Below are 19138 nucleotides of genomic sequence, written 5' to 3'. Positions count from 1 at the left end.
TAGAGCCTCGCCTTGCTCAGCGGCAGCTGGCCAAGGGTTGGTCCGGCGACTCAGATTTTCCACCGCACAGGCCCGTGGTGACCACAAAAGCTCTAGAAGGATGGATTTTGGAATTAAAATGAATTTTAGTGAGTGGACACGTTCAAAAATGTGGAATCCATGGGTAATGAGGATCAAATGTCCACTTGAAAGGCATACATGTTATAGATAACAGAAAGGTCATATATGTGTGCATATATTTAACCTAAATGAGATCTAAAGAATTATAATGAAGTGAATAGTCACGTACACCCCACTCGAGGAGCAGACCTTGATCAGTATGTCCAACTCTTTTATATATCCTTCCCAATCTTGTGCCTGCATTCTGTCAGACATGGCCACTAATGTGAATGTCGAATGTATCATTTGCATACTTTTTAAAAAAAAAATTATTTCACCCATTCATCCTTTGACAACCATCAGCTTGTCCTCTAGATCTGTGGATCTGCTTCTGTTTTGTTTATTCATTTGTTTTGTTTTGTTTTCGATTCTACATATAAGGGAAGACATATGGTATTTGTCTTTGTTTGACTTATTTCACTTAGCACAATATACTATAGGTCCATCATGTTGTTACAAATGGCAAGATTTCATTTGTTTTTACTGCTGAGTAATAGTCCAATGTATATGTCTATATTCATATATATGTGTATATATATATATGGCATTCTGACATATGTATTCATATCATTTTTATCCATTTACCCATTGATGGATACCTAGGTTGTTTCCATATCTTGGCTGTTGTAAATAATGCTGCATTGAACATTGGGGTGCCTAAATCTTTCCAAATTAGTGTTTTTGCTTTCTTCCAGTAAGTACCTGAACTGAAATTTCTGGGTTGTATGGCAGCTCTATTTTTAATTTTTTGAGGAACCTCCATACTGTTTCCCATCGTGGCTGCACCAATTTACAATCCCACCAATGGCGTAGGAGGGCTCCCTTTTCTTCACATCTTCACCAGCACTTGGTATTTGTTGGTTTTTTGATGATAGTCACTCTGACAGGTGAAAGGTAACTTCTTGTTGTGGTTTTGATTTGCACTTCTCTGATGATTAGTGATGTTGAGCATCTTTTCGTATGTTTTTGAACATCTGTACGTCCTCTGGAGAAATGTTTTTTAGGTCCTCTGCCCATTTTCTTTTCCTCACTCGAGGCAAAGAAAACACCATGCTTTTTATTGATTTTAGAGAAAGGGAGGGAGGGAGGGAGGGAGGGAGGGAGAGAGAGAGAGAGAGAGAGAGAGAGAGAGAGAGAGAGAGAGAGAGATTGTTGAGAGAGAAACATTGATCAATTGCCTCCTATACACACCCTGACTGGGAATCGAACCTGAAACCTTTTGGAAAATTGTATGAGTTCCTTAGATATTTTGGATATTAACCCCTTGTCAGATATATTATTTGTGAATATCATTTTCATTCAGTGGTTTGTCTTTTTGTTTTGTTGATGGTTTCTTTTCCTGTCTTTGTCTGATTTTGGTATTGAGGTGATATTGGCTTCATAGAATTAGTTCAGAAGCAATTCTTCCTCTTGGATTTTTTTGGAAATCATTTAAGAACTATAACTAGTAGATATTGATTCTTCTTTAAATGTTTGGTAGAATTCACTTGTCAAACTGTCTGGTTTTATTTGGAGTTTTTTTAAATTACTGTTTCAGTTTCTTTGTTAGTAATTTCTATTTCTTTCTGGTTCAGTTTTGGAATGTTGTTGAGTTTGTTGGCATATAACTGTTCATCGCATTCTCTAATGATTCTTTGTATTTCTGTGGTGTCAGTTGTAACGTCTCTTCTTTCATTTATGATTTTATTTATTTGGACTCTCTTTTCTTCTTGATGAGTTTGGCTCAAGGTTTGTCAATTTTGTTTATCTTTTCAAAGGACCAGCTCTTATGTTCATTGATCTTTTTAAAATTTCTATTTTATTTCTTTTCTCTCTGATCTTTTTACTTTCTCTTTATAGGTTTGCCAAAAATATAAATTGTAAACATTTTATTAGTTTTGCAAATTTATGAACTTTGTATAAGTGGAATTGTAACTGTACGCTGCTGTGACTTGCTTTTATCTCCATTGAACATTGTTCTTGATATTCCTTCATGTTTGTGCACATGCCTGTATTTTGTTAATATTGATTTCATTGTAGGTCTATACTACACCACAATTTATTTCTCCTGTTTTTCCTATTTTAGCTAAAAGGAAAAATGCTTTAGTCCTGGGGTACATGCATATTCTCTTTTTTAGTGCCTAGGAGAACAAAGATTTGCTGGGTTATAAGGTTTATGAATCTTTTGCCTCTAAGGTAAAGCCAAATTACTTAATGGTGATGAATTCCAACCTACAGTTATACCAATAGAATTTCAGTGTGTCAGATCCTTGTAAGCATTTGGTTCTTAGATTGGCTATATCTGTTATTTAAAATGGTATTCCATTGTGGGTTTCATGTGCATTTTTCTGATTATTGATTAGAACTGGTGGATTTTCATATGTCTAAAGTCTGTTCTATGGACCGCCTGTTGAGTCTTTTGACTGTTTTCTGTTGCTTTGCCTTTTACTTACTGAATAATTAGGAGTTCTTTAAATTGTTACAAACACTTCTCTCTCTTTGGACCTTGTCTTTTCATATTTCTTACAGTGGCAGTTGATAAGCAGAAGTTCTGTATTTCCAAACAGAAAATTTTATCAGACTTTTTCTTAATGGTATTAATATTTGCCTTATTGAGTAAATCTTTTCCTGCTGTGTGTTTATAAAGACAGTACCCTATATTTTCCTGTAAAAATGTCTCGGTTTTGCTTTTGCACTTAATTCTTCAATCTACCTGATTTTTATGTATGTACATATTTGATGTATGTACAGTCTGCAAAAACAACTTTTTTCAAACAGATAATATTGTTTTAGTTGTTTAGTACCATGTGTTGTTAAAGAATTCACAATATACCAAAAGTGTATGAATTCACAATATACCTACATGTTTACCTCTAACCTTACTTATTGATGCCATACGCCATTCTTTGCCAATGTTTTCGTGTTCACTTGTTTTTTATAGCCAGTACCATCTTCTCTGCTCACCATTCCTTTACTAGTATGTTATGCCTTCCTTCTGAGGTGGTTTTTCTTCTTTCTGAAGTTCAGTCTTCAGAAGTTCCCTGGTGTGAATCTGTGGATTGAAAACCCTCTTTTTTTTTTCCTTGTCTGTGTGGAAATCTCCATCAGCCCTGTTTTGGGGAGAAAGGTTTGCTGATGATAAAACTCTGGGTTGCTATTCCATTCCTTCCCGCATTCGGGATGCCGTGGACTCTTAACCTCCCTTCACTGCCTGGGCAGCTCTGCTCCGGTTCCATTTTCATTTCTAAACTAAATTTATTTGCAGGCTGTTTCTGTTTTTTATTTTTTCCCCTTCTATTTCTATTTCTATTATTTGTTTGGGCTCAACATCAGAGGGCACTGCCAACCGAGAACTGTTTTAAAATGAGTTAGGGTCCCCCTCACTGTGGATGGAGGCTCAGGGCAGTGTGATGGCCCACGGAGGGCCACGCGGGGAAGGACACATTCCTCAGTGTCTCTTCTCGTGGGGGCGTGGGGGTGGCTTTCTGTTTTCTCTACCCCGAGGGCGTGTCTCTTCCGGGCGCTGTGGAGGACTCCAGGCCTGTTCCCATCTTCCTGCATGGCCTGTCCAAGGACAGTCTCGGGTTGCTGGGTGGAAGGGTGCCCCCAAGGCAGTGCTAACACCTTTTGAAGTCTTGCTCCTGGTTGTTTTGACTGGTTCAGAGGATTTTCTTTCTTTTCCAGCCAGCTCAGCCATGCGTTACATTTTATTTTAATCCAATACCTTCATGCACTTTGTTGTAAAACTTTTTGATGTCGAGTTCCTAGGATGGTTGCAAATAGAGGCCTCCCTTGGGTATTATTCTTTTTTATCAATTAAAATAGCTTCAAGATCATTTTGTATCAGTACATTCTTCTTAATGGTTTCGTAGTATTCCATTGGAGAAAAGCAGGAAAATGAACTTGTTTATTTCTTTGCTCATAAATCTTCTTTCCTAGAGCATTGCTTTGAAGACAAAAAGATTAAGAGAATAAATGCGTACATTTTTCATAGTACGCACTTGTACAATACATACATTCCTTAATGTTGAGCTTCAGGATCAAAAGCAATATCGGCCTTGTTCTTGATGCCTCTTCTTCAAAAATGTATCTTTGTTGTTGAAAGTATTGCAGACGCCCCTCTTTCCCCCTCACTGACCCCTTCTAGCCCGCACTCACCCCTGCCCCAGGCCTACACCAATCTATTGTCTGCGTCCATGGGTTTTGCATATTAAGTCCTGCGGTTAATCTCTTCCCACCCACCCACCCGAGCCCTCCCTCTGAGATTCAAAAGTCTGTTCCATGCTTCTCTGCCTCTGGATTTCTTTTGTTCATCAGCCGATCCATGACTCCCTCTCATCATTGAACCTTCCAGGAATCAACCTTTATTTCTTTGATTCCTTTTTGTTTCTGTCTATTTATCTATTTTAAGGCTAGGGCATACGATTACCTTTCAGGCCCAATTCTACAGGAGACTTTTGGCATGGATAATCCAATGCCCCTGAAGGGGCAACTGGTTAACAAGAGTGTTTTCATGATTCTGTTTCAGCACTTTGGGGCACGTAGCAGGTCTTCTCTAACAGCAGTCATCCGTCCCCTCCCCCAAACCTCTGCCCCCACAAATACTTTCTGTTGGTTGCTGTCCTACTAAGTTACTATACTGATGCAGCGATGAGCGTCTGCAGTCACTTGTCTGGCTCCGGCCTCTGTTGCAATGTTAAATATTTCTGCTGAACTTGGCCCAAAGGACTGTGAGTAAGGAGAGGCCCCCACGGACAGGCGCCCTTGCATGAGGGAGGACCACATATTCCCAGGTAATTGGAGACAGAGTTGATTTTGACTAATATCAGATGGAAGGCAAGTCAAGAACCCTTTCATCTGCTTGTCGGAGCCCTCAATCTTTTTATTTAAAGTGTTAACTAGTTTTTGTTTATAATTATCTATGAGTGTGCATTTCGGTTGCTTTTAAGTGCAGCCAGTATGGGTTATTTTTTTAGACAAAGGCAACGCCTTTCTTCTGAGTCATTGAAAGTTGTCATTCGATTGCAGATTTATTGCTTCGGCTTTTGAGGGTTTTGACGCACGGCTTCTTTGGACAGTGAACTTGAACTCAAGTGAATTTTAAGTCCTTTATACATGTCCAGGCAGGGAATGAATATCCGAATTTCTTTTGCCATCTTTCTTCCTTCTTTCCTTCCTTCCTTTCTTTCCTTTTCTAAATCTATTTTTATTGATTTCAGAGAGGAAGGGAGAGGGAGAGAGAGAGAAACATCAATGATGACTGAGAATCATGGATCGGCTGCCTCCTGCACGCCCCCTACTAGGGATCGAGCCCACAACCTGGGCATGTGTCCTGACTGGGAGTTGAACCATGACCTCCTGGTTCATAGGTCGACAACCACTGAGCTATGTGGGGCTTGGTTTTCCCTTGAACCAACTGTATGTGCTTCTAGAATTGCTCCTGGAAGCAAAGCATTTGAATGCAAGGCAGCCCAGATCAGAGCCTATAAGACAATCTGTTTGTGTTGGAGAGTCTTTTCAAAGTAAAACGATGGAACATTTATTCTGTTGTTCAGAATGGCTAATGACTTCCCCGTAAGTGCATGTAAACAGTCTAAAGCACAAAAAGGGAAAAGGTGGTGGGGGGTGGGGAACCCCTCAGCTGCCAGCTCAACCGGCCCCTTTTAAATTCTTAGAATCCTGGCCGAGAGTGGCCGCAGGACACTGGACTGTGGCTCTGCAGATACTGAGCAGACTTCGAGCAAATACCGTCTTGAGGTTGTAAAACATTAACCAGCCCAAGCTGGATTGTTGTGTGTAAGGCAGCGATAGAGACGCTTTGACAATTCCTGAGTGGCATGGACTGGATCTTGTGTGCAGCTCCAATTCTTTGTAATTAACTTGCTCTGCTCCACTTTGGCTTCTAGTTTCTCCAAATGGCCAGGAGTGTGACCCAGAGAGCATGCTTACAAACCAGGGAACTTGTATGCATATGTGCGTAACCCAGGGACACAGACAGTGGGGTGGTGAAGGCCTGGGGTGGGGGTGGGGTGGGCTAGAGGAGGTCAGTGGGGGGAGGAAGGGGGGAATATGTAATACTTTCAACAATAAAGATTTAAAAAAAGAGACCATGTCTGCTTTCACTAGTCCAGGCTTTTTATTATTATTATTATTATTATTATTATTATTATTAAACTTTTTGTTCTATAGCTCAACTGATTTTCAAAATGTGTCACAAACCATTAGTGAAGCATGAAATTAATGTAGGGGGTCACAATTAACATTTTAAAATCGAATAGAATAGACTACAAATATTACAGGAAATAGTATTTTTAACACTTTTGTGTCAAAAATCTTTATGTGTATGTGTGTGTGTATAGTATAGAAGCACTAGGTAAATTCCTAGAATGCTACTGATCAAAAAGGCAAAAGTCACTGCCATACTTAACTTTATGCGATGGAGTTCGATGTTATTTTAAACTAGAAGCCCAGTGCACGAAATTTGTGCACGGGTAGGGTTCCTAGGCCTGGCTCGCGATCAGGTTCGATCTTGGCTGGCCTGGGGCCTGAGGGCTGGGGGCAGCTCCTGTGTTGAGCATCTGTCCCCTGGTGGTCAGTGCACATCATAGCGACTGGTTGTTCCACCGGTCATTTCGCTGTTTGGTCGATTTGCATATTAGGCTTTTATTATAGAGGATAATTTGAAAATAGTGATGTAATCTCTTTTCCAAATTTGACCCTTGGGTTTATGTTTGGCTATCATTCTTTCTTTTTAAATAAAAATAGTGGCAAATAAATGGGTCCATAATCACCTTCCCACTTTCAATGAATGGGGAATGCTCGTGTCTTATCTTGTTCCTTTGTAGAAATAATCTCGGTACCTGTCCATCTGTGTGGAGAACACTTAGGGAGAAGGTCCCATACTCTTTCTCTTTAGTTTTTTGACTTGGTTTTTGTACCTTTGCTTGAAATAATTATTTTCAACTAATTATTGGTATTTAATATTCGACAAACACAATAGGCATGCATATGAAGCTAGCTAGTGTTTTGCTTTCTCAGATTCATGTGACAGATTTAAGGAAATTACTTAGAATCTAAAAATTTTAATTGGTTATATAATATATTTTATCTGTATCAATCTAATAGTATTAATTTAATGAAAATTAAATATAATCTATTCAATTATATCTGTTTGTAGATTTAAAACAAACTTCTGATGAACATATTTGCATTAATAATAATGAATTATAATATATTTTATATTATTTGGGTCATACTTGCTTGAGTGAGTGTAATTATTTGTCACTTACCTTTTTCTTTTTTTGTATTTTCAGCTAAAATTGACCAAGAGGCAGAGGAGAATTCACTAACAGAGACTCATAAATGGTGAGAAATTAAGTACTTTTCTGTAATATTTCTTTTCAGAATATGCTTATAAAATCCTTAGTATGTTTTATCTCAAGGAACCAGTCAGTAGCTCCATTTTTATTTTCAAGCAGAGGAGGGAAAGAAGGTGATGTAACAGTGCACTTTAATCTCACATTGAATTCTGGAATTTTATATTTGCGAGTCTGGATGATGTATAATCCTGTTAAGTACCAATATATTGTGAATAGAGTAGCCCCTTCACTTTTGAAGAGGGTTTGGAAATACAAGAGAAAGGAAGGTAGCAGGAATCTGTTCCAAGAAAAAAGGGCGAAGTGTTTGATGATCGGGAACTATTGCGTTTCCACATTCAAAAGTGGAGACCAGTTAGAAAGCCTGGGTTTTCACGTGTGTACCCCCCCAACTTCCAGAAGGGAGATTGCCAATCATGGGGAGCATAGAGAAGGATCTCAGAAATCTCCCTGCTCTGCCTCCATTTTCTCCTCTTCTTTTTTCTCCCTGTATTAGTTGGGGTTCACCAAAAAAACAGAACCAATAAAATGTATATGTGTGTGTACATGTGTGTGTGTGTGTGTGTGTGTGTGTGTGTGTGTGTTGTGTATGCACACGGGGGGCGGAGGGGGGCAGGGAGAGAGATGCTAAGGAATTGGCTCATGGTAGGTTGGAGATTTTGGCAGGAGTTGATGTTATAATCTTGAGTCTGAAAGCATTCTCGAGACAATCCCTTCGTACTGTGGAACCACAGTTGTTCTATTCTTCAAGCTGTCAATTGATTGGATGAGACTCACCAACATTATGAAGAGTGATCTGCTCTTCTCAAACCCTACCGATACCCATGCTCATCACATGTAAAAAACACCTTCACAACAGCATCTACCCTGGTGTTTGGCCCCACCCTGGTTACCATTGCCACCCACGTTAATACATGAAATTAACCCATCACTCTCTCTGAAGAAATCTGATTACATTTGTGAGAAAATGTAGGAGAAAGAGTTTCTTTGCCATTACTGATTTGGCCGGATCCTGTAGGTAGGATATCACATATTTTGTAGGGGTTGAGTTGATATAAAATATTGTGCTCAGCAAATTGGTAAAAGAATTTGACCAGTTTCTTTTTTTTTTTTTTTAAAGATGTTTTTATTGAGTTCAGAGAAAGGAAGGGCGAGGAAGAGATGGATAGATGAGAGAGATGATGAGAGAATCATTGATTGGCTGCCTCCTTTAAAAGCCTTGGCTGTTACTACATCACAGCAGAAGCCAAAAGAAATGGCACCAACGTACCAATTCTGTGGTAATTGCTTCGCTAACTTAATCTGCATCCTAGTACCAATCTTACTTTAATTTTTGAAGTGAATACATTCGTTCTCTATTTAATTTTAATACCAGCAGAGGCAATTTCAAACAACCCGTAGTAAAAGGCGAGAAAGAGTGGTGGAAGGAAGCACATTGGTAAAAGAATTTTTTAAGTCGCAGATTTTTAAAAATACATGCTATTCCTGTGTGTGATATTGCTTGAGTGGTATTTAGCCCCAGCCAGGATTGCGTAACCAATGAGTTGAAATGGAAACTTTCTCTCTCGTGCAAAATAAAGACACAACGAAGGAGAGAAACAACGGAATGTCGGTTCCAATGGTTCCGCAGGGTATGTCACTGTTCATTTGTCACGGGAGGGAAAGTCTCTAATCCACCCTGAAGGATGCGCACATAGTTCATCATGGGCAGTGGCTTTTAGAGTGTTCGTCTGTAACGTGTTTATCCCAGGAATGGCCTTCTGGAACATGGATAAGATGAAAAGTGAAATGTTTAGTTCAGAACAGGCATATTTTCCAGGATCGTTCCGAGGAACTGTCCGGAGATGAACAGAGAGACTCCAGGTCTGTGTTTATCGGGCCGGTGCTGGCGGGCCAGGCAGGCTCCAGCCTGGTATTAACACCGAGGGGACGTGCCATGTCTTTGCAGAACCCCCAAACAATGACATCATTCCCTTCCCAACGCTGATAAAGTCAAACAAAGCTGAAGCTTATTCTCCCGTTTGGATTTCTTCGTTGATGCCTTTGAGTCCTTCCCCCGAAGACGCAGCCTCTTTGGGGGCCTCGAGGAGGGAGGCTTCCAAGGGTCAAAGGTGAAGGCTGTAGTTCACCCCTTTCCCTTCCAGGCCACGTGGTCAGCGTTCGGGGCAGCACTTCTTTGTACAAAGGGGTCTTCTTCTGTAGCTGCATTGTTTAAAGTTTGATAAAACCCATTGACTTTCATCCAGCAGGTGTGGCTCAGTGGTTAAGGGTGGACTCATGAACCAGGAGGTCACGGTCCGATTCCCGGTCAGGGCACATGCCGGGGTTGTGGGCTTGATCCCCAGTGTGGGGCGTGCAGGAGGCAGCCGATCAGTGATTCTCTCTCATCATTGATGTTTCTTTCTCTCTCTCTCTCTCTCTCTCTCTCTCTCTCTCTCTCTCTCTCTCCCTTCCTCTCTGAAATCAATAAAAAATGCATTTAAAAAGAAAATAGGAGAAGAATGTCAAGGTTACCTGATGGCTTAGCTCACCAAACAGTGCTATCTCCTTGAAGGCATTGTTGTATGTTAAGAAGTCATAGGAGATGGTCTCTGTAGATATGGACCAAAAGTGGAGCACCCTTACTTTATGTTTCAAACTGCATCTGTGTCCTCAGAAATGTTAGGGTTCCAAAGAGTCTAATCAGCTTGCAAATACTTGTGCAGAGGTTCTCGCCGTGAGCTCCGCGTCACTCTTAGAAGAAAGGTATTCCACTCAGCATGGCAGTGCTATGCAGTTCGCAACATGCCAGGAATATCTTGCAAATAGTGCTGGGCTAGCGAAGCTGACATTTATCCAAGCCCCGAAAGTACATTTTTCAAATGCCAGATGCTGTCTTTTTCCAGCCCCTGATCTCGGCACTGACCTCACGGTGCAGTGCAGGTTTCCATGGCCATCGATGTGGTTCGCATGAGTCATGCTACATGCCTGCTGGAGAGAGAGCTCTGTGATATTTCCAATCACTATTGTCACAAAAATGAAGAGTTGATCTTCTGCGCTTATTGTATCGATATCTAAGATGTGGAATAGGAAGGCTTTGGGGACTTAGCCTACCGGTTCTCACAATATTCTTGTGGGGACTGGGTGGGGTAATGAATTCATAGTGTCCGTTATGCAGATGAAGAAATGGAGAGAAGTTTGCTTCTGTTAAATCACTTCCCCAGTATCAGGGAGCGAGGTAGCACAGAGCCAAGAATGGAATGCAAGCCACCTTACAAATGGAACACTGCGTGTCTATTGTGCAACTGTAGGATTCAGTTAGGAAACTTGAAAGCCAAAATGAATGAAATACTGGTATTTGTCAGAACGGCTTGCTGCTAGTTAAGTCTGTGGAATCATAATTTATAACTCGTTTCTTATCATGTTTCTGCCACTCAATTACCCTGTCAGGAGAAAACTAGCAATATATGTTAAAATACTTTGTAAATTACATGCTAAAATGTAAATACAACTGTATACATAAGATATATTTCCCAGGTCAGGTGGGGCCTTTAGTATCAAAATTATTCCTAATAGTTTCTTTTTTTAAAAAAACAACACACATTTTTATTGAATTCAGAGAGGAAGGGAAAGGGAGAGAGAGATAGAAACATCAATGATGAAAGAAAATCGTTGATTGGCTGCCTCTTGCACGCCCCCTCCTGGGGATCGAGCTCACAATCTGGGCATGTGCCCTTGACCGGAATTGAACACAGGACCCTTCAGTCCACAGGCCAACGCTGTATCCACTGAGCCCAACCAGCCAGGGCTCCAGCCATTTCTTTAAAGCGAGGTGCTTCATGGTCAATGTTGCATAAGTCTGCTGTGCTGCACCAACACCAATGCTGTTTACAGGGTGCTGATGGTATTTCTAACCCCGTACATCTGTGATTTTCAGTAGCCATATGAGACAGAGATACAGACCACCAGTTCCTTCCAAATAGAACAGATTTCCCACCGGTTTTAAATGTCTCTACCCCTCTTGGTGGGCTCCACTCTTATTCGCAAGGCCCTCCTGCCTTGATCGATCCAAGATGATAGGTCTGAGCGTAAAAATACTGTTCCGTTACTTTCGTCTGGTTTCTCACCGGCGTCATTAAAAGGAACAACAACACATACGCTTGATATTAATATCAGCTCTTTTTGGCTAGTGCATTTCTCCCTCCCTCTCCTCCTTGGATCTGGGACCTGCCGCCAGGTCTACCAGCTGGCCCCCGTATTTTCCCAATGAATCCAGTTTTGACCCCTGCTTCCTGGAGAATTGGAAATAACACCAGTAGGGCCATAGGGAACCTGAGGAAATCCCTTGTTCCAGCACCATTTGTGGAAAGGATTGTCCTTCCTCCATTGAGTTGCTTTTGCTCCTTTGTCAAAAACCCAGTCAACTACGTTTGTGAGTCTACTTCCGGGCACTGTTCTGTTGCGTGGATTTCGGTGTCTATTCTTGCACCATGGCCTTGCTGTCCCGATTACTGTAGCTTTAGAGTAAGTCTTGAAATTGGGTAAGGTGAGGTCTTCAGCTTTGGTTTTTTCCTTCAGTACTGGGATGGCGATCCCAGTCTCTTGCCTCTACAATCAATTTTCTTCATCTTAAAAAACAAAACACTGTTTGGGGGTTTGCTGGTTTCTCTAATTATTTTCTGTTTTCAACTTCATTGATACCTGCTTTGATTTCTATTATTTCTTCTCTTCTGCTTGCTTTAGGCTGGAACTGCGTGTTTTGCTTCATTTTCTCTAAGGTGGAATCTTATGCTGTGGATCTTTCTCTTTTTTTTCTAATGTAAACACTTTCCGCTATAAGTTTTCATCTACGCTCTGCTTTATCTGTATCCTGTAATGTTGACAGCTCGTATTTTCGTTTCAGAAACTTTCTCATTTCCCTCGAGAGCTTCTCTTTGACCTATGAATTCTTCAGAAATGAGCTGGAGGTGTTCCTATTCATCTTCCTGTTATTGATTTCCAGTTTAATCCCATCGTGGTCCGAGAGCATACGTGGTCTGACTTCATTTCCTTTCTCTCTTCCCCTTCCCTCCACATAATTATGAGATAACACAGGATTTTCATCTAAATTAAAACTGATGTCAGTGTGTCAGCTTCTTCGGGGACAGCAGACCGGCCAGAGTGGGTTAACCACCCTCACCCTTTCCTCCCTACTCATCTATGCGCTTTATCTCACTTCACTGAAGAAAGTTTGTAGTAGCTCCTGCCGAGAGAATTCCCTTACTTTCATGGAATCGATGTTAATTTCTTAGCTTTGACGAATGTACTGTGACTGTGAGATGTTAATATGAGGAGAAGCCGAGTGAAGGCTATATGGGAATTCTCTATCTTATGTATTCAACATTTCTATAAATCAAAAATTAATACAAAGTGAAGCTATGAAGTAGATGAACCTGAGATCCCATAATTGAGAGTTTGATGAAGGATAAATGGAAATAATATATTGAGTTCCATTTGCATAGATTTAACCTAAAGGAGTAAAAAAATAAAATAAAATAAAAAGCTCTGTTAATGATTTCTTATTTTCAAGTTAAAATAAGCAGCACAGTAGTGGGTCCATTATTTTAAGGGCATAAGGATGAAAATTGGTAAAAATTAGAGGTTTCGGTCAGGGATCCCCAGAAGACAGTAGTGGGAGGGTGGTCCTTGAAGCCAGTTTCAAAATGAGTGAGGACACAGAAGCATTGAGTCATAGACCATCTATACATAAATAATGGTGTCTTTCAATGAGTCTGCGTGGCTGAGAGAAATATTTCTGAATGAAGAAATCTGAGTATGCTTTAAGGATCAGGAGAATAAGCCAATAGTAAGAGAGTTTAGACCAGCGCTTCTCAACCTGTGGGTCGCGACCCCTTGGGGGTCGAACGACCCTTTCACAGGGGTCGCCTAAGACCATCAGAAAACACATATATAATTACGTATTGTTTTTGTGATTCATCACTATGCTTTAATGATGTTCAATTTGTAACAATGACATTGGGGGTCGCCACAACATGAGGAACTGTATTAAAGGGTCGTGGCATTAGGAAGGTTGAGGACCACTGGTTTAGATGTTGGAAATGAGAGGCAATGGACTTGATACTTTCCTAAATAGAAAGTAGCTGTGGGCGGGATAAAGACCCTGCAGGTGAATAACTAAGGATTGATTTAAGGTGATGGATGTTCTTTTTCCCCCTTGGAGGTCAAGGTGCCATGATGGAGTTATAGAGCGTGAATACATTTTAGAGTGGTGAGAAATGATGTCAATGAGTAACATGAGATTTTTATGAAAGGTAGAACTCAGGGCATGAAAAGAATAGAGGTCCATGACAGGAGATGGGAGGGAAATAATGGCCTTAGCATTGCTGACCGTGGTGGTTGTCTGGTTCCTAGTTTTAGGGATCAGCGTGAGTCTCAATTTACATGGTCTCCTCAGGGCCAATTTGTGCCTGAAAACGTGTCACTTGGATTTTTAAGCTTCTCGCCCATGTTTTATAGGAGCCGATAGTTGATCTTATGTTGAATTCCTTTTTTTTTCTCTAAGAGCAGTTGGCTGTTTTGAGATCATAATGACCCTAAAAGGAGACAGACCACAGTGTTTCATTTTAAGAGAAAAGAAATACCAGCTTGTCCTCTTACCAACCTGGATTCCTCTGATGTCCTGTTGTTTGGGGCAAAATGGTTGGCACGAGTGTATTCTTGGTGCATTTTAGAAACCGGGGAAGAGCCCTCCGAGGCCTTTTAATAATGAGCGAAATGGATTTATTCTTCCTTTTGGGGCAATAAAATATATTATATTTCCTGTAAGTTCCGATGGGGGCGCTGGAGGAAGGAGGAAGAAGTGAAGATGTTGATTTAGGATCCCCCAAAATTGCAGCTATTTGTGGAAGGCTTTCCCTGAAAATAGAGCTTTCTCTGGAGACTTTACTTTGTTCTGGAGAATAATATTACAGAACCCAACATTGCACAATAAAAATGGCACAGGCAAGGAAAGATTTATGATGATGACCCTGGGCAGTTCATTGAAACTGTTATGCTCTCTTGGCTTCTTGTTTCATAGTGAGATGCTTTATGTCCTCGGTTTGGACTATATGAGCTAAATTAACTCACACGTGTGTAATTCTTACTGGGTGTCTAAACTCTCATGTAGGCCCTAGCTGGCTTGGCTCAGTGGATAGACCGTCAGCCTGCAGACTGAAGGGTCCCAGATTTGATTCTGGTCAAGGGCACATGCCTGGGTTGTGGCCTGGATTGCGGGCTCAGTACCCAGTCGGGGGCGTGCAGGAGGCAGCTGATCAGTGATTCTCTCTCATCATTGATGTTTCTCTCTCTCTCCCTCTCCCTTCCTCTCTGAAATCAATAAAAATATATTTTTTTAAAAAACCCTCTCATTTAGTACCTGATTTTTTAGTTGTTAAACTCCAAAAGGACCGTGACATTGAGAAGAAAGGAAGGATGATCACAGAGCGAACAGGAAGGCACCCAGGCCCACTTAGACTGACTGGTGCAGGACTGACCTGCGGCAAGGCCCCTGGGATCATGGAGTCTGTGTAAGAACCAGCCTCATCAGACCCTTTCCTTGCACCCACCAGTCCAAATATAGAAATATCTCAAAATAGCCTGCACGGCCCTTGGCAGTTGAGCCAGGGAGGGAGACTTGAGTCCCAAGGCTTGTTGCCATTAGCATTAGAGAGAAATGACAGAGTGGCCTGAACCAGAGCTGGGAGATGCAACAGAACCTCCAACAACTCACATCTGAGTGGTGGTGTTCGCTTTGCTGATAACTGCAGCTGTGCTGGCGGTGGGAGGAAGGGGGCGTAGAATTCAATGGATTCACCTCTTTCCGCAGACCTCTTCGCTCCGCTGTTGACTGTGATATGTCTGTTAAGTAGGTGCCAGGAAGCTGTGTGTGTGTGTGTGTTCATGTGTATGCAATACATGTCATGGAGTATGAAACAGTCAGGGGACGTTGAGTCAAGAATAAAGGATGTAGCCCTTTGTTACCGTCCACCTCTTCTATGACGCCAGGGTAAAAGGAGATGTTTTTCTTTCTCCATAAGCGAAGTGAGAGGAATTCTCTTGGCTGGAGTCACTGTAAACTCTCTTCGGAGCCAAGTGAGATAACGGAGTAGATGAGTAGGGAGGAGAGGGTAAGGGTGGTTAACCCACGCTGGCGCTGGCCTGCTGGCCCCGAGGAGACTGGCATGTTGGCATCAGTTTTAATTTTTATAGAGGTTCTGTGCTGTCTCATAATTAAGCGGGGATATGGGAAAAGGAGAAAGGACTCGCCCTCTTTAATTCCTCTGTGTGAAGAAAGAGTGCCCGGTCCTTTCACACTCTGTGAACTCACCGTGAAGGCTGAAGGGGAAGCTTTCACGCCGCCTTCACTGGTGAGCAGTAGTAAGAACCATCCCTGACGGGTCTGATGTGCCTGGCAACGCCACGAACCACGTTACACACTTATCTCCTTTAAGCCTCACAATCATCTGATCAGTAGGAAGCCTTGTCCTCATTTTAGAAATGAGGAGATGAAGCTTACTGAAGCGAATAAAGTCCGCGTAGGCCCGCTGTGGGCAGTACCAGAACTAAATCTTGACCCTTCCGATGTAAAGCTCTTGTCTTAAAACCTCAGGCTGCTAAGAGGCCTAACAGATTTCTTCCACTACAGTGTTCCTAAAAACCAAACGTTTTGTCCCCAGAAGTGTCTAGTGTAGTTGTTCAGTAGAAATCATTCTTTAAGCAAATATTTATCCCACAATTCCTCTGTGCCAGACACTGTTTGGGTGCTGGGACTGCAGCAGACAACATAAAAGATAAAAGCACCTCATCGAGGATTAATTATAGCAGAGGAAGGCCAACGGTAAACAAGTAGACCAGATGGCCAGAATTTCTGGTGGCAGGGAGTACTGTGGGGAAAAGTCAAGCAGGAATATTCAGGGAATCTATGTTGCGATTTCACTCTGGCTCTTCCTAGATCTTGCTGAGTAAGTGATGTGTGAGCAGAGATCTGAAGGGGTGGGAGGCAGCCAGGTGGATGCCTGAGTGAAGAGTATTCCACGCAGATGAAGGACCAAGTATAGAATGCGAATGTCAGACCCTGTAAGGCCAGATTGATGGGAGCAAGAAGCCGGTGGGTGAAGATGGTAAGGTATTATTACTCCACTTGGAGTGGAAAGTCTCTTTGACGTCAGTCAATAAAAAGTAAAGTAATAATACAGATGCTTCTGAAGAGTAGCCCATCTTTAGGTTACTCACCTCAGATTGCTTTAGTGGGGTACATTCTTTTTTTCTGAAACCAGGATCATTTCTGGAGCAACCTGCCACATATCCATAAGTCCTGTCTTGTGTTGTTTCGTAACTTGTAGTAAAAAACAATATCCAATGCTTTCAGGTTGTTGAAGTATACATATTTGAACATTGTCATGGAAGAGTTTACATTCTTTTTTTAAAAATATATATATATTTATTGATTTCAGAGAGGGAGGGAGAAGGAGAGAGAAATATCAGTGATGAGAGAGAATCATTGATCAGCTGCCTCCTGCATGCCCCCCCCCCCCTGGGGATCCCGCCCACAACCCAGGTGCCCTGACCAGGGATTCAACCATGACCTCCTGGTTCATAGGTCAATGCTCAGCCACTGAGCCACACCAGCCGGCAGAGTTTACCATTCTTGAAGTAGATGCTTGAGAGCAGAGTGGTTGTTCTTATGGTGATTCAGTTCTCAGAGCAGCAGTCAGTGCCTAGAAGCCTGTAGACTGAGGCACAGCATGGTGAATTGCTTCGTTCAGTGCCTTGACTCTTGTGCGAGTATTTGTTAATCTAATAGAAATGCTCTTCAAGGAAGTAATTGAATAGCATTTGCATTTTTCTGTGTGTTCCTTTTAAATTAAATTCATTGGGTGACATGGATTAATAAGATTATATGGGTTTCAAGAGTACATTTCTATGATATGTCATCTATATATTGCATTGTGTGCCTACCACCTAGAGCCAAATCTTATTCTCTCACCATATAATTGGCCCCATTTACCCTTTAGTACCCCACCCCACCCCACCCCCTTCTCTTTGGTAACCACCATGCTGTTGTCTGTATCTGTGAATTTTTGTTTGTATTTCATGTTCATTTGTTGCTTTCAGTTGTATACCCTATATATGAGTGAAATCATATGGTTCTTAACTTTTCCTGTCTGACTTATTTCGCTTAGCAGGATATTCTCAGGGTTGAATTTTTCTCTATCTTCACCCTGCCATTTTTGGTGCCTGGCAAACCTGCTCATGAACTAAATGAAAGTAGGAGTGCCCTCATCTGCTATTCCTGCAGAGTAGGTGCCCGCAGAATGGCGGGCTGAAGTTCAAGGTTCTCTCTAGTGCTTGACCAAGGCTACATCCTGTTCACAGATGGGAAGTAATTGATAGTAGTAACAGGCAATACAATATTTTAAAAATATTTCATTTGCAGAGAACATGCTTCTCCATACAGATCATCACTTGTGGCAAGAAAATGCTATTTTAGGATAATTACTGGGACCTCTCTTGGCTGTAATAAAAACCAAGTTTTGAGTCATTCTTTATGTGTACAGTTCCCAGACAAAGGCTGCCTTAAAAACAGATGAGGAGCTTAAGAGAAAAGGATTCTCATTTGGTTGTATGTCCGCTTTTCAAATAAGGAAATAAAAAAATCAAAACTATTTTCATTATCTGCGGAACATAACTTGTGGTCACAAACAATATCCAATGGAGTTCTTTCGAGCAACAGTCTAGCCTTTTAAAAATATTTTTAGAATGCCATTTTAAAAGATGCTTATAGCCATTACTTTTTTGTACTAACCTTATGTGTGTGTGTGTGTGTGTGCATTTGTAATTTAACAAATTCTTTATTATGAGAAATTTAAAACGTGTGCGAAGGTACACAGAATGTGCAAAGATCCACCGTGTACACATCATCCAACCTCAACAGTTATCCATTGGTTTCATCTATACCCAGTGATACTTCTACCCAGTGCCCTTTCCATATGTCAAATAACCCTTTTGAAACTCCTCTAAGCTTCATGTGGTTTTTCTGTGAATAGCCGCTGCGTGGTCCCTTCTGAAGACAGTTAGTCTATTGTCCCTCACGGATGGGTCCCACTCACTGATGGGAGAGTTTGTCAGCATCTCCTGGGACTCTTTCTTTTCCCGCCTCCCCCAACAATACAGGGAGCCAAATAGCATAGAAGCCAAATAGTATATAATACATATATTAGTTTGGGGACAAAATGACTGATACTTCATTTGTTTAGATGCAGGGGTGGGGAATGTCCGGCCCACGGGCCATGTAAGGCCCGCAAAATCATTTGGGCTGGCCCTGCCAAACATCTGATTTACTAATTAAATGTTTGACCAAATATAGCAGGTTGCTCATTTTGTATGGCCCTCGAATGATGTTATAAACCTCCAATGGCCCTTGGCAAAATAGAGGTTCCCCACCCCTGGCAGAGGGTAGAAAGAAAGTGTACCCCACCACTCCCAAGACGTCCCAACCAGACCACAGGCTCACTTCTGAAATAGGTTGGACACATCGTGATTCATTTGGACAATAGAATTGGACCAGGGAGAGTTCTCAGTGTATGGAAGGTTCTTGTCAGTTG

The 19138-nt window shown here is 41.5% G+C and overlaps 1 protein-coding gene across 1 annotated transcript in view; it reads left to right on the top strand.

The window, feature by feature from the left end:
- The window catches only part of FMN2 (formin 2), a gene marked incomplete at its 5' end in the record, with an annotated part of 126386 nt that overhangs the window by 88796 nt on the left and 18452 nt on the right, over positions 1-19138 (top strand). The window contains one exon of the mRNA XM_081114281.1: positions 7452-7503. Coding sequence (XP_080970407.1) covers positions 7452-7503 — 52 coding nt within the window. The remainder of the gene's footprint in view (positions 1-7451; positions 7504-19138) is intronic.

This window comes from Myotis nattereri (genome assembly GCF_964212035.1).
Source record: "Myotis nattereri genome assembly, chromosome: 20".
Taxonomy (NCBI): domain Eukaryota; kingdom Metazoa; phylum Chordata; class Mammalia; order Chiroptera; family Vespertilionidae; genus Myotis; species Myotis nattereri.
Note: the sequence above shows the minus strand (reverse complement) of the source record. Positions and strands in the feature narration are given on the sequence as shown.